Source organism: Furipterus horrens, unplaced genomic scaffold (genome assembly GCF_987537825.1).
Source record: "Furipterus horrens unplaced genomic scaffold, mFurHor1.1.pri manual_scaffold_17, whole genome shotgun sequence".
NCBI lineage: Eukaryota > Metazoa > Chordata > Mammalia > Chiroptera > Furipteridae > Furipterus > Furipterus horrens.
The window spans coordinates 28,386,830-28,401,931 of NW_028327187.1; the positions used below are offsets into that span (position 1 = coordinate 28,386,830).

The following is a 15,102-nucleotide window of genomic DNA, read 5'->3' on the forward strand; positions in this document are numbered from 1 at the left end:
GTTTTAGCCTGCATGTACTTGATATAGCAGGGGATTGGCTGGCTAGATTGGGAGACCAGGTGTTCCCACTTCTAGCCCGTTGACAAGGTAGAAGGCAGAATCCAAACAGTGGAACCACATTCAAACACGGATACAGGTATCCCCCACTTTTTGAAAGCTCATGTTATGCCACTTTGCTTTTATGAAAGGCCCATGTAAGTATCCATTTTTGCTAACCAAAAGTAATCTGAAGAGAATTTTTGCTTTTATGAAAAAACGGTAAAATAGCATTCAAGTGTTTGTTTTGCAGCAAGCCATTATACAGGCAGGGCACATCCCTAGCAGCGAGAGTGGCCCCACCAAGTTCTTTTCCCAGGATCCACTCAGCATCTCAGCATCAAGCCACCAGTTTTGAACTGTATCTGTGAGCATCTTTGCTTTATCTCCATTTATTTCATGCATTCCTGATTTTACTATATATTAGTGCTATTTTAGGTTTTACATGTTATTTGGTATGATTCGGTAGGTTATTTTGAGGGTCTGGGAACACTCAAAAATATTTTCATATAAATTAATGGTTAGTGCTTCTTCACTTTACTCCATTTTGGTTTAAGAAAGATTTCGTAAGAAATGCTCTGCTTCCGGAGAGCGGGCAGACCTGTATTATGAAATGCTGGGGCAGAAGTAAATGGCATGTTCACAGCAAACCGTGCTTTGAAGTTCTATTATTCTTCAGTAGGTAAGACAATACTGCCCCTCAATTTAGTCCCAAGAAATTTCTCTTTTTTGGGAGAATGGGTTGGGGGTGACTAGTGTATTAAATAGGAAATAAAAGAAAAATGAGGACCACATTTAAAAAGTGAGCTTGAGGTTTGCTTTGAACTTTAAAATCTGCACTGCCTATGTGACAGTTGAAGTGGGCAGAACAGACTCGGGTAGGCAGTGGTCCATGGGAAAGTATGTGTAACCGGGATGCAGGCACACTAGGGTCAGGACCCAAGTCTGCCACTACTCCTATGCCCTAATCTTAGGTAAATCAGTTCACTTGCATTCTTTGGCTCTCACATCTGTAAACAGGTATACTTTGATCTGCCCAGACAATCTGACAGTGCTGCTGTGTGGAGGAGGTAGCTTGGGAGAGTTGAAAGCTCTATACTGATGTGAGATATTACCTTTCCCACTGGACTCATACACCTTGCCAAGTTGCAGGGCAAGCCCACTCTCACTTACCTGGTGACAGGCGTTTTTGGATAAGTGATCTACCAGAAGCCAGATCTCCTTAGGGACCTGAAGAGGTCTTTCAGTGGTGCCTTCATCCAAGGGAACCATCTGCAGAAGGGATTTCTCCTAAGACATAAAATTCTGTCTGTAACTTACTCTCCTTATATGGATACAACTTGATCTTTACCTCTTATGATTTTTTTTTTCCTCACTGGGATCACCCCTGATCAGAAGGTACTGGATACTAATTTCTACAGGTAAAGGATCTCCTATTCTAGATGCTTTACTTAACCGTTCAGCATTACACTTGGGTTTATTAGGATTATCACTTGGCTGCATTGTGTGTTGTAAATCCTTTCAAGGATGACACCGAGCCAGCACTCCAGCAATTCAGTCACAGTAGAGTCCACACACCACCAGAGACTTCTGGACCATTGAATTACAATTGTCAACACACTACTCTCAGAGAGCAGCATCTATTTAGGTTTTTGTTGACTTTTAAGTTACTCATCTTTTACGTTTTACCAAAAATATTACAGTTTTCAAAGTTGGTTTAAATGAGGTTCACTGGTCCTCAGGAATTAAAGACAATTCTCCACATCAGACCTACATACATGAATTATTTCAGGCTTGACAGAAGGTCTAATCTTAAGGCACTACAAGTCATAAGCCTTAAGATCCAAAAATAGTAAACTGAATACAGCACATTAAGAGCCAGAAACACTATGAAAAGTCTAGGGTCTGAGTCCATAAGTTATGTTTTATATTAATAGCTCAGCAAAGATTTCTCAGGGTTTTGACTCCTTTCACCTACCTTTCTGTTAGATTTTCCTAAGAGAATCTAAGTGAAAAATCTGGAAGTGACCTAAATGGGACCAGTAACTAAATCTGAACTTGAATATGGTGGGGAAATGAACTCAATTATCTCATGTTTATATAGTCAAATATAAATTATATGAAAAAGATGGCTGAAATGGGTTAAAATTCATCTGAAGGCAGCCTTCAGAAAAAGTCTAGTGGAGGAAACAGTGACAAACTTTATTGCATCTTGCCCCCATCCTCCATGTCCAGCTTAAGGCCATATATTATGTATGTTCAACTTAAGGAAATTCTGTAAATTCCATGCTTAACCCCCATCCATGTAGCTTTAAGGGAAAGAAAAGGAGCATTTCACTACTTCCAGAGACTGTGTACACTAGAACAGAGCTAAGGGCTCTTCTTAACATGATGTTCTTCAATAAGCACTGGTGACCTTTTAAAGCCACTTTGTCTTTCTAAGGGAATGAGAAAGAGAAGGGAGCATGACAGCTGGTTACCATTTAAAATCTATATTTTCACATGTATTCTGCTTCTTTTCTTTCTTTTCCCAGGCTTCTATTATTTGATATTTATGTTTCCTAGAGCTGACAGAACTATCAGTGGCTCATCCTCTAACTTTTTCCTGGTTGAGAGTATTAAATCCAGGCATCCACATGATAGCTGGGCCAAAACACTGCCCATAATGCACTCTACTCACTTTCTGGACCAAATTCAATACATGTACAAATTCTTTAGCAGACGTCACGAAACTTACCATATATAAATTATTCAGTATTGATTCATGTACTTATAAAAAAACCTGACATCCAATTGACACTTTTCCTGTACTAAGGCCTTAAGGCAACACAAGGTACTGTTCAAGATGAAAAGACAGAACATGGCCTGCTACTAACAGGAAACGGGTCGGGAATCAGAACCTTCACAATCTTTAGTGGTTTTAAAAGGTTAATAAAATGTCAGTAGGTTATATACACCATCCACTATCCATTTTCAAATTCATGCATGATAATATGAAATGTCACATTTGTGTCTCTGAAGTCTGGAGAGAGATCATGCACAAGAAAGAATACTTTTTATAAAAAAGTACACAAATTATCCTGAACTTTTATTTTCAAAGGGAAACCAGCCACACTTTGTCTTCCTTTAATAAGATACATTTGGTGCCTGATTAAGTCCATACATTGTAACCTCAGTGCTAATAACTAAAGCACAAAAAACAGTATGCCCTCCCCACCATGAAAATGCCTTAACTACACCAAATGGGGAGGTCATGTTAGATAATATATGAATGTGCTTTATCAGTGTTTTTCAAGCCCGTGTTTCTCTGCTGATAGCCCTTTGTGGAGCCAGGCACTTTCCAGGTAGAAGAGGCAGAAGAAGCATTTCACTAGGTTACTTCACTAGGTATTCAGCAGATCTGGGTTCTAGTCCCCTCGGCCCCACACTCCTAACACCCCTGATGTCAGGAGCAGTATGACTCTAGTGAGTTTTTCGATTGTGCTGGGCCTTAGCTGCCTCATCAATAGAATGCAGAAAACACCCAAGCCTGTGTGAAGGCAGAGAGCTGGAGCAGATGATCCCTTATGAGCTCATTAAGCTCTATCATTCTATTCTTATGCTCTATTTCTTGACCATATGTGGGTATTCTTTTAGGAATTAATCACTATTATCACTAACCTCTAAATCACTCTTAATGCAAGAGTAATCCACTTCTGGTTTTACTATCATTGGAAATGGAGGGCAGCGAAATGCTATCTTCTTCCATCTCATGAGCTTTCAGATACATCAGATAACTTTAGTTTTTCTCTCTTCAAAAATACAACTCTGGAACCTTGAGTCCTACTGCTTTTATGTCATGGGTCTCAATAACTTGACCAACACACAAAGTATCTTTCCTGTACTTAAGACACACTAAAGCCACCTTTGGGCCCTGGCTGGTGTGGCTCAGTGGACTGAGTGCCAGCCTGCGAACCAAAGGGTCACCAGTTTGATTCCCAGTTGCGGCACATGCCTGGGTTGTGGGCTAGGTCCCTGGTTGGGGGTGCTCCAGAGGCAACCACACATTGATGTTTCTCTCCCTCTCTTTCTTCCTCCCTCTCTTTCTAAAAATAAATAAATAAAAATCTTTAAACAAAATGCCACCTCTGGGGGATTTTCATGGAGTCAGAGGTCTCTGATATGGAGGAGCCTAGGGACAAATTCCAAGGACCACAGTTAAATGTTAATCAAGCAAAGGGAAATGCATAACCACCAACAGATTGCATTACCTTTTCTAGGAAGCTGTCTTCTTCCTGAGAGCAGAGCGAGAAAAGAAAGTCATTGACAGATAGAAAATGATTAGAATTAATTTACAGAATTAGAAACAGATCAGTATTATTAGCACTCAACTAGCTTACTAGATACATACACTTTAAACAGTTTTAAATTCTTCAACTAAATCATGATTGTTGAAATGCAACACATTCTCCTATGCCAAATTCTCTGTTACATACACATTAAATTTTTGTGCAGTTTGCTGAGACTATCATCAGTCAAGAAACATTCATGTGCAATCCTAGACTTTTGTGTCCTTTGGCAGCTGCCAGCTGACCCGACCAAATGCCCACTGATGTTTCCTTTTCATAGGTTGCTTGGAGGCAGGCCCTGCTGCTGTGCTGTGCAGCTTCTCATTTCACCCTGATGCCACTTCAGTGGAAGAATTTGGCTGTGAGCCTGATGGTGGCCATTCAGAGGGAGATGGTAGGCTTCCCTCCTCTCACTGCCATTCCTCTCACCCTAGCCAGCCACAGTCCTTTCCATCTCCCCATACCCACTCCCCTCCTCAAAGACCCCAAATATGGAGGTCCCTCTGAAATGTAAATTAATTTCATTTCAGATCTTTGTGGGCAAGAATATCCATCTTTATCCCCTATTGTGTTATCCTATAGGGTATAAGAGAAAAAAGAAAAGCAGGGGGAGAGGGAAGAAGCACTGAATTAAAAGGCTTTTTAAGCATCTCTGTCTTTTGTGCTATTATTAAATCCAGTAACAACAGCAACAATAACTACACCACCACTACTTAGGGAGCCGCTGCCATGTAGTGGGAACAGTGCAAAGTGCTCACGTGCAATGTCATTTAGTCTGTGTTTGTGTGCAAAGTAATATTATTCCCCTTTTACAAGTGAGGAAACTGAGGCCCTGAGGTTAAATTATTTTCCCAAGGTCACATTATTAGGTAATAAGTGGCAGAATCAGGATTAGAACTCAGGCCTGACTCCAGTCATTACCACTGTGCTGCCTTAGACAACTTAAAAAGGACACTCTGACTGCTTCCCGGACAGAGAGGCAGGGAAAAGCGGTGAGAATGTATTCCACTCCATAGCAGGCTAAAGATAGTGGGAAGCAGAACCTTCACAATCCTTAGTGGTTTTAAAAGGTTAATAAAATGTCAGTAGGTTATATATACCATCAGTAACAAGGCAGTATAGTTGGCGGAAAGAGTACAGGCGTTGGTGTTAGAGAGTCTTGCGTACAAATCTCTGTTCTGCCTCTTATTAATTTTGTACAGACCTTAAGCAATGTACTAAACATTGTAAAGCCTCAGTGTTTTCATTTCTAAAACAGGGATAACAATATTTACCTCATAGGGTCAGAGAAGGAGCCTAAACCCAGGGATGGTGGGACAGTAGGCCGAAGAAGGCCTAGGTTTCTCAAAGCTCCTCATACTCCCCAGAAACGTCCAACTGGAACCCTCCCAATCCCGCCATGGGCCACCAAGAACTTGAGAATAAGTCACATGTCTAAAGTCTGAGAGTAAAAGGACGCATCCGATGTTGCTGTCAAAAGATATATCGGGGTCTGAGGGAGTGGGGAAGTTATGTGTTCTTTGGCATTTCAAGTGGTAATGCTGAGTGCATTTCTACCAAATGACTACGATATATGGTGGGTGGACTGTTAATCTTATTAGATACATTATGAATTACACATTTCTTTGTGGGTTTACCTGCACTTTTAAATGCCACATATAAAATGAAATAAAAATAATCAGAGTAACAATGCTTTATAAAATATACAGTATTTATAGTATTATAATTACAATCCTTTTTAATGCCAAAGTGAATTCTGAGTGCCAAACATCTAATTTAGCACAATTTTGGAGCACAACCTTTTAAAAAATGTAGATTACTTAATAAGAAACGGAGACTCCACCTGTCTGACAAACTCAATTTTCCCTCCCATAAATACATGCCACATAGATATGATAAGTAAAACTAGGCAGAGTTTTCATATACTAACCTATCAAAGCAGGCCCTCAAAGTAGTTTTCTTTGAACAGTAAAAGGTACTGTACTAATACCTTTGTAGTTTGGGGAGGATGAAAAGTGAGGCTACAGAGGAGAAATACATGGTCCTTGATTTAAGTTTGCAACTGAGTTGGGGTGAGGAGTCCAGAATATATGGCCTGATACTGTCATAATTCACAAATATGAGTTCTCAATAAATGTTCAAAGAAAGAAACAAACAAACCAAACAGGGTTCAAATGAAGGAGAGATAGCTTTCACCTGGGGCTGTCAGTGGACATTTCATAATGAAGATGGGACCTAACTAGCCTGTAAAAGATTCACAGGATTTTAAAGGGTAGCAATTGGGTGAGGACATTACAAGTGCAAGAGGCAGAAATAAAGGTGCAGATAAGGTAAATCATGAGGTGTGATTCGGGAAAATTTAGTAATTGGGTTTGTGGAGAGCATAGGGGGATGTTGAGAAAAAGAGTAGGACATAAATCTGAAAAGGCATGCTGAAGTCAGACTTTGGGGGACCTTGAATAACAGGTAGAGCAATTGGGATTGCATTCAGGAGGTATGGGGGAGACACTGACTACCTTTAACCAAGGAAGTGACAGGCCCCAAAGCTGTATTACAGAAAGATGAATCTGACAGCCCCGAAGAAGAAAAATGAAATAGAGGCAAAGAGAATGTCAAAAGGCTATCAAGGTATGTCAAGCAGGAGAGAGTAAACCTCTTAACTAAAAATCAGAAAATAATATTTTAAAAAATGAATGCAGACACAAGAGAAAACTCTGAAAGAATCAAAAGAACTTTGATTAGATGGGCACTAGATTTACATTGTGAGCTTACTCGCATAGCTATAGGCATAAAGTAGATGTAAATTAGTTATTTCAACACTAGGCTCAAGTCTGAAATTAGAAGCACCAATTAGCCCCCACTAATAAACAGCATACTCCTAAGGTAGTCTGTGGTTGTTAATTACTTAGTTCAACTGACCTGCCCACTCTCTGCAAAAGGCTACACCATCAATCACATTTAAAAAGGGAACATGGTTCACAATTTTCCCTGTGGGGTGACACTGGCACACTGCAAATGTATAGCAAATCATTCTGTATCCCAACATTCACCCCTAGAGGAATTTTCCCAGGAGTAAATGCAGCTAAAATAATGTAAAAGAGTCATTTAGAGGCAGATTCATATTTAAAAATTAAAAGCAGGAAACTGAATGAATACTTAAGTTCTAGAAAGGACTTCATGTGAAATTAAAGAAATAAAACCCATACAACTAACAGCATAAGAAATAGGGAGTTAGACCAGTAAGACAAAGAAAACATCTAGTAGAGAAATCAATGGAGATGAATTAACCACCAAGTTGTTATTCCTGCTATTTTACATTTTTGATATTGTTTTCCTAATAGACACGTTTCCAAGAAAATACAGTTTGTCCACCCATCCCTCAACTTTTCTCATCCCTGTATTTACAAGTCAAATTTTTAATCAGGTCTGTCACATTGAAATCTGGTCTCCTCTCCAATAGTCTAGTCTATTCCTCCCAATGTGTCACATTATAAACTCATACCACTCCTGCAGGTTCTAAATGCCCCCTGGCTCTAACATAAACTCATCTGCTGACCTAGAGACTCTACCCCCTGCCCCTACCCTACCTAACCAGATCCACACATTCTTATCCTTAATATCCACTCTTCCCAGGGAATTGTTATAATTTTTCATTTTCACCTTCTAATTTTAATTCACTATGTCCCTTATGCCTGGAAGAGCCTGCTCACCTAATATATTAACACACATTTCTTAAATACTTGAACTTGACTCAAAATACTTCTATGACAAGCCCCCAAACACTTTCCTAGTCCACATTACTCTTATGTGCTGAACTAATTTCAGTTATGTTAATGCTACATGAATAAAATATTCATAAAAGCCAAAATAGGCTGATTCTGAGATTGATTCTTACAGAGATTAGCTGGTTAACCAATAAGCTTTTATAGCATATAAGGGCTTGAGTAAACAGCACAGGAAAGGAATCTCTTGTTAATACAAATTACAAACTCCAAAACTCTCATTCTAAATGACATTCCAAAATATTGACTTCCCAAACACATTGGACATTAAGACAGTAAAGGTGATTAATGTTCAGACTATTTCTAACTAAACTCCCTATTAACCTTGATTTAGAATTTAGCCATACTGTACATAAAAGTGAACTTTTATCAGCACTAAATTACAGTCTGGAAAAGAATAAAGATAATTACAGATACCCTTCTGTTTTCCACTTCAGGCTAATTACAACTACTCTAGAAATGGCAAAGTCACTGTCATTGAGATGGATGGGAAGAATGAAAAGGACTTTTGCCAGCTACTTAATTCTGCATTTAGTGGGAAGAGGGTGTGGCACAGGAATCTTTCTTAATTGGGACATGGAGAGTCAATGCAGGCACTGCACTGAGTTCTGGTTTCACTGAAAATTTAGAGTACATAATACAAAGAGAACAACAGGTACCATTATTAGTAGCATCATCTCAAGGGATTTGAAATATCTTGTATCTTGGAAGAAACAAACTAAGAAAGCATTTCAGAAGGGCAAAATCAAGAGTGGGAAAGGTATTATGAAGAGGGTACAGAAAATGTTAGATTTCTTGTTTACTGCCCCACACTAATATGGGTAATTTTATCATTAATGAAATACAAGAATTTAATAATGTGAAAATGTAACAGGCTATGAAAAGAATCAGAACCCTAAATCCTGCAAAATAAAAGCTTTGAAGCAATAAAGTATGACCACACACATAAAATTTAATAAGAATTCAGCAATTTTGTAAAGAAAAATGATCAGGGTTCTATTTTTTTAAACCTTAAATCATTTGTGCACAAAAAGAAGGAAAGGACTTCCTACAGAGCCATCAACTTCACAAAAAAGTTTGGCTACTTCCTATTCATGGTCAAATATGGTTAAATTACTTGATAATACTTTAAATAAAATTTTAAAATTTTATGCTGGTTGAGCCTCCTTCCAGTCACTTTAATATGGGATAATTATCTCTGGCTGGTGTGAATCAGTGGATTGAGCACAGGCCTGTGAACTAAAGGGTTGCTGGTTTGATTCCCAGTCAGGGCACATGCTTGGGTTGCAGGTCAGGTCCCCAGTTTGGGGGTGTGTGAGAGGTAACCACACATTGATATTTCTCTCCCACTCTTTCTCCCTCCCTTCCCCTCTCTCTAAAAATAAATAAATAAATCTTTTTAAAATGTGGGACAATTACAGTAAAAGGTATTATAATGCTTTTGCCAACTCTGACCAAAAATAAAGGTACATTCCAGTTTACCGGAAATAAGGTGGGAGGAGGCAGTTTAAAGGGATAAGTTTAAAAACTATCAAGAGGAAACAAACAAATATAGGAAATAGATTCTTGACTGGACAACTGTCCTGGACTCTTAAAAATATTCAATGCCATTAAAGAAAAAAAGGGGATAACTCTTTTACTCTAAAAGGGACTGAAGAAACCTCACCAAATGTATTGTATGAATCCAGATTGGATTCTGGCTTTAAGAAAGCTACAAAAAAATTCTTGGGACAACTAGAGAAATCTAGATATGGATGCGTAGTCTTCTTAGACATAATAATGGTACTGTGCATAACAGAAGTTGTCCTTCTTCTTAAGAGAAACATGCTGAAATATTCACTGATGAAAGTGAAATATCACCACTTAATTTCAAATGATACAGCCAAAAAAAATCATCTTTGTCTATAGGGGTGAACAAAAGTAGGTTTTCAGTTGTGAATATAGGAAACAGAATTAATTCCTGTATTATTTATTACTGTATTATTATTTATTAATTACTATAAACCTACTTTTGCCCACCCCTATATGTATGTAAGAATGTGAGTGTTCATTGTATTGTCTTTCAATTTTTCTGCACATTTGCCACTTTTGTAATAAAAAGTTGAAAAAAAGCTGGAAAATGGTGTTTGGGACGGTGTTTGAGAAGGGGATATGAAAAAAAGGAAAAACAACTTCATTTAGAGCAGTGGCCCCCAACCATTTTGGCACAGGGGACCAATTTCGTGGAAGACAATTTTTCCACAGACAGGGGGTGGGGAGAGGGATGAAGGTTTGCTTGCTCATCTCCTTCTGTGCAGACCAGTTGGGGTTGGGGACCCCTGATTTATAGCATATTCTAAAAGGTTAAATATTAAGTTTGAAAGACAGGTCTATGGTGGTAGAAGAAGAAAACAAGCATCATAAAAAATAACAGAATGTTAGCATATGAATTTTTAAAGAAAATGGTTCTCTCTTGAAGAGAGGTAACATACTCAGTCATGAAGGCTCTAAGGAAGCAAGTATAATTCTAAGAAAGAATGCTGGGACTGGACTCAAGTGTTTTAATCTGCCCTCTGAGTCACAGCTAAAACAATTCCATGGCAACAGAACAGACCACATTCAGACAAGCCAGCAACCTGCCCAATGGCTCAGCCCTCTGGCTAAATATGATCACTGCTCTGTCCAGTGCAGAAGGGTCAAATGAATTCTAATGGTAGTGATAATGTATGGCTGTCAAGTCACCTAATTTTCTTTGGCAAAAGATCAAGAATATACTTTCGTAGTCTAAAGAGGTCTGCACACAAATCCAATAGTACATTCATTTACAAGAAAACTTAATAGGATGAACTTGTTACTAAATCAACTTATGTTACTAAAGAATACAAGCATTTCCTCCATAAGGGCACTAATATTGCAGCTTAGTGATGGGGAAGGAAAAGCCTCCTTCTTTCCATTCTTGAGTCACATTAAACATGTATCAAACTTCTGTGCATGTTATAATCTTCTGGAGTGCTGATATGTGCAGATTCCTAGGCCGCACAATCTTAAGATTCTGATTCTGTTGCCAGAGGTGAGGTGAAGCACCTGTACTTGCATAACAACCCCCAGGGCTTCTGAGGCAGGTACTCTAAAGTTCACATATAGGTCTTGCTTGCAATAAACAGCCAGGTTTGACTTAGATTAGATAAGATATAGTGAGAAGCAGTGGACTGGAGGTCAGAAAATCTGGGTTTGTCACTAATTTATTCCCCTTTGGACAAGTTCTTGTCTCTGTGCCTAGTTTTCTCCTATGTTTAGTGAGCATAATACTGCCTCTTCCGCCTAGTATACCTCACATACATGCCAATTTATACAAATGAGTTTGAAATATGAAGTGCGTAACAAATAAGCATTCTATCTTTGAGAAGGGAACCTTTATTCTAATTCAGTGAATTTAATATTACCTATTATATTCCTGACAAGAGCTAATAAAAGATTACCCTCTCCTCTTTCCTTTTAGGCATAATCTAATAAAAGTAATGCTAGAGCAAGTGACAGTCTTACTCTCATTTATCATATGACACTTCCCTCTCAGTCGTACCCCACCCCTACCTGACAAAAAAGAAAGCAAAGACACAATGAGGATGTTACTTTTAAGTGTCGTGAAAATTATATCTAAAGGAGGTTCACATCTTAAGATGTTTCTTACCAGGTCTATGAGTTTGGTAACAGGAACTTCTCGGATTGGTCTTTTCATTCGGCACAAAGCCTCTAAGGATGTACCAAAACAACTTGGGAGGTAATTTCCACTGATGGTCAAAAAGTAATCTTTGCCCCGATCCAGGTGAAGGACAAGAATATCTTCAATTTTATCTTCCCCTGAGTTCAGGATGGTCACAGAGTCTTTGCTGACATACACATCAAGAGAAATGTCCACTGTCTCATCTGAAATGTTAAGAGATGACACATGGTAACAGAAACTTCCAATGGAAAAACAAAATTGGGATGAGAACTAATAGAAGTGTCCTCTAAAAAATCATCAAGTGACAAAGGGGAGACTGGACATACAAAAGAGGTATCCCCAATATAATGAAAATGAAAGTAAGAGACATGTGGTTAGAAAACAAGAAGTTAAACAAAGGCAGGAGATTATCCACCCCAAGCAGAGACAACGGTAAAGGAAAAACTCACTTGGCTCCAAGTAGCCCTCAAAAGGTTCAGCCCGAAGCCATGGCTTGCAGTATTGGGTGTCATTAAGTTTAGGGATGAAAGAAAAATGGCAGGGAACCTGTCCATTGTTGCTGATCTGGAACTTCTCCTTTTGTAGCTGCCGAAACTTCACATTCTCAAACACAAACTGGGGAATAACAGACAGACACAAACATGCATCACTAGCAGGGGAAGCAAGTCAGTTGGATTATTCCATAGAAAATAGGAATAAAAAATGAGGTAATTATTAACCAGGTGTGTAACTGCCAGATATACGGTCACCAACTCAGCCAGCTGTTATGCCATCCCCTCACATGTTATTATATTCACAACAGCAGAGGAGAAGTTACACAGTTCTTGCTACTTTTCTAGGCTACTCTGATTGTTCCTGGTTCTTGAGATATTAATTAGCCAGTAATTATAAAATATTAAATAAGAGTGGCTAAAATATGAGGGCTTATTTTAGGCCAGGTGCTGTTTTAAGAGTTTTGCATATCTTAATTTGTGTAATCCTTACAACCACCCATTTTTTCAGAAAAGGAAACTGGCTCTGAAAGGGTAAGGTACTTGCCTGTGGTCATCAATCTACTAGATAGCAGTGCTGGGATTGGAATGGAGACAGTGTGACTTCAGCAGATACAGTTTTCACCACTTTTCTGTCACCTTCTCTAAGTCGCATGGTTTTCCCTGTGCTAAGCATGAGGGGAAGCATAAAGGGCTGCCGAGTATTTTTGCTCACCTCCCTCCTGCTGAGTTCTAAGGAAGGAAGGAAATCGTTTTCCATTCTGTCCATGATGCGTACAATATCTTCAAACACTTTCCGATATCTCCTTTCATCAACAACCTTTACCTGAAAGAAAACAAACCCTCTTATCAGTTTAACATGCTTCTGGCTCATCTTCTTTTGAGATTACCTAACAATTAAAACTGGTCATTACAGCAATCATTTAAAATATACTATGGTTCAAACAACATTCTCAAATACTTTCTGATATCTCACTCTATCCAAAACATTTACTTGAGAGAAAACAGGCCCTTATTTTAGTCTTATGGGCTCTCAACTTATATACCTCTAAGAGTCTAACAATTTTTACAAGTTCACTAAAGCAAATATACATTAATCCTTTGAGTGACATATGTAATTCGAAATTTGGAGCAACATGAGAAAAAAATTATATCAATATATAACCTGAGGTACAAAAAAAGAGAACAAGACATAAAATACAAATTATTCCATTGTTATTTACATTTATAGTCATCAAAAAAAAACTCGCTGGGAACGATGCTGGCACTTTTGGGAAAATTTGTCAGTGTCGCTCCCAGTGACATTGGCACTCAAAGGGTTAAACTAAATATTACAGAATCATACACTTTAAGATAAATATTAAGTTAATTGGTTAACTTCTTGGAAAAGTTAAACCTCTGTGCTAAGAAGGTTGACAAAAATAATAAATATTTGAGAGGAATATTTTCTCGTTCCAAGGGTACTTTGGTGGTAGAGAAAATGTGATGATTCTGTAAAATGATTTCCTGCATTGTACAAAATGACAGTGTCCAAACATACCTTCTAATGTTTCTAACAATGATCATAAAGTGTTGAAATAGCAGGAAATAATGATTAAAGCATTTAACTCTATTAGCTGCTATGCACTGAGGCATATTATGCCAAAAATAATAATATTGATGCTCAGATTAAACGTAACGATAAAGGTAGGCTAGTAAATGCAGCCTACAACCATTTTAGAAAAGGGCTGACCCAAAATACCCTAGATTAGGCTAAAAGCATGATAACAGACAGACAAGTCATCCTGACCAAGAGAACAAAAATCCTATCTGACACAGCACCTTCAGTTTCCTGACATAGCTGGGTTTTTTCACTGTTAAAACTTCACATAAATCAATGCCAAGAACAAACATAATTAACACAACATTTAAACTTATTCAGATCCCAGTTTCTTTTTAGAATACAAAACTTCACAAATCCAATGTGAAGGCAGTAAAGGTTGTAAACCAAATGTGGACAATAAAAACATCCAAGCTAAGCAAAACCAGGGGAAGTTTTTACGTATCTGAACCTTAACACTTGAGAACTGAGGAGCCAGCAATCACTTGTGTCACCAGGGTCTGTACCACACCATTACATTAAAAGGAATGTTATACTTTTAATATTAGAGGGGATACCTGAACCTCTAGTGTAAGACCCTTTCCAAAATACCAGTGTGCAACAGGATCAACTCGGGTAGGTCTTAAAAATGCAGATACCTCGGGCTACTAACCAAAATCTCTGGGGCTGGGGTCCATGCATCTGCATTTTTAAAAGCTCTCCAGGCAATTCTTACATCCACCAAAGTCTGAGCCAATGCAACAGATCCTATTACCAAGTGCAAGGATGGGAACCCTATCTCAGCTTAATCTCAGCCAGCCCACAGCAAGTCTTCTGAAGTTAATGGGCCACTGAGTACTTGATCCCTTTGTTAACAGTCATTGATGCCAACGGTGATAAAATTATAATGTGGTTTTTAAAGCCTCTAATCGTAACATGCCTAAGAATCCAAAATATGAGGTGGTTTACTCAATAAAATCAAAGCTTTTCTCAGTGGGTTATCATGATCACAGCCCTTAATGCCACATTAAAGTTAATGAAGGGGAAAACACCATAGAATGCCACCACCTGATAAGTCCATTTCAGAAAAGGAAATTATTGAGAAAATTAGGAATTAAGAAAAAAGTACAATGAACTAGATTTTTATGTAATAACATGGATACTCTCCAAAAATGCACCACTGAAT

The 15,102-nt window shown here is 38.4% G+C and overlaps 1 protein-coding gene across 2 annotated transcripts in view; it reads right to left on the bottom strand.

The window, feature by feature from the left end:
• OCRL (OCRL inositol polyphosphate-5-phosphatase) overlaps window positions 1-15,102 on the bottom strand; it is a 47,801-nt gene that overhangs the window by 4,428 nt on the left and 28,271 nt on the right. Inside the window, exons 15-19 of one of the 2 annotated variants that reach the window (XM_090264552.1) lie at window positions 13,053-13,163; window positions 12,296-12,461; window positions 11,814-12,049; window positions 4,287-4,310; window positions 1,210-1,326 (exon numbers count right to left, since the gene is read on the bottom strand). In XM_090264552.1, coding sequence (XP_090120678.1) covers window positions 1,210-1,326; window positions 4,287-4,310; window positions 11,814-12,049; window positions 12,296-12,461; window positions 13,053-13,163 — 654 coding nt within the window. The remainder of the gene's footprint in view (window positions 1-1,209; window positions 1,327-4,286; window positions 4,311-11,813; window positions 12,050-12,295; window positions 12,462-13,052; window positions 13,164-15,102) is intronic. The other variant, XM_090264551.1, reaches the window with a different exon arrangement.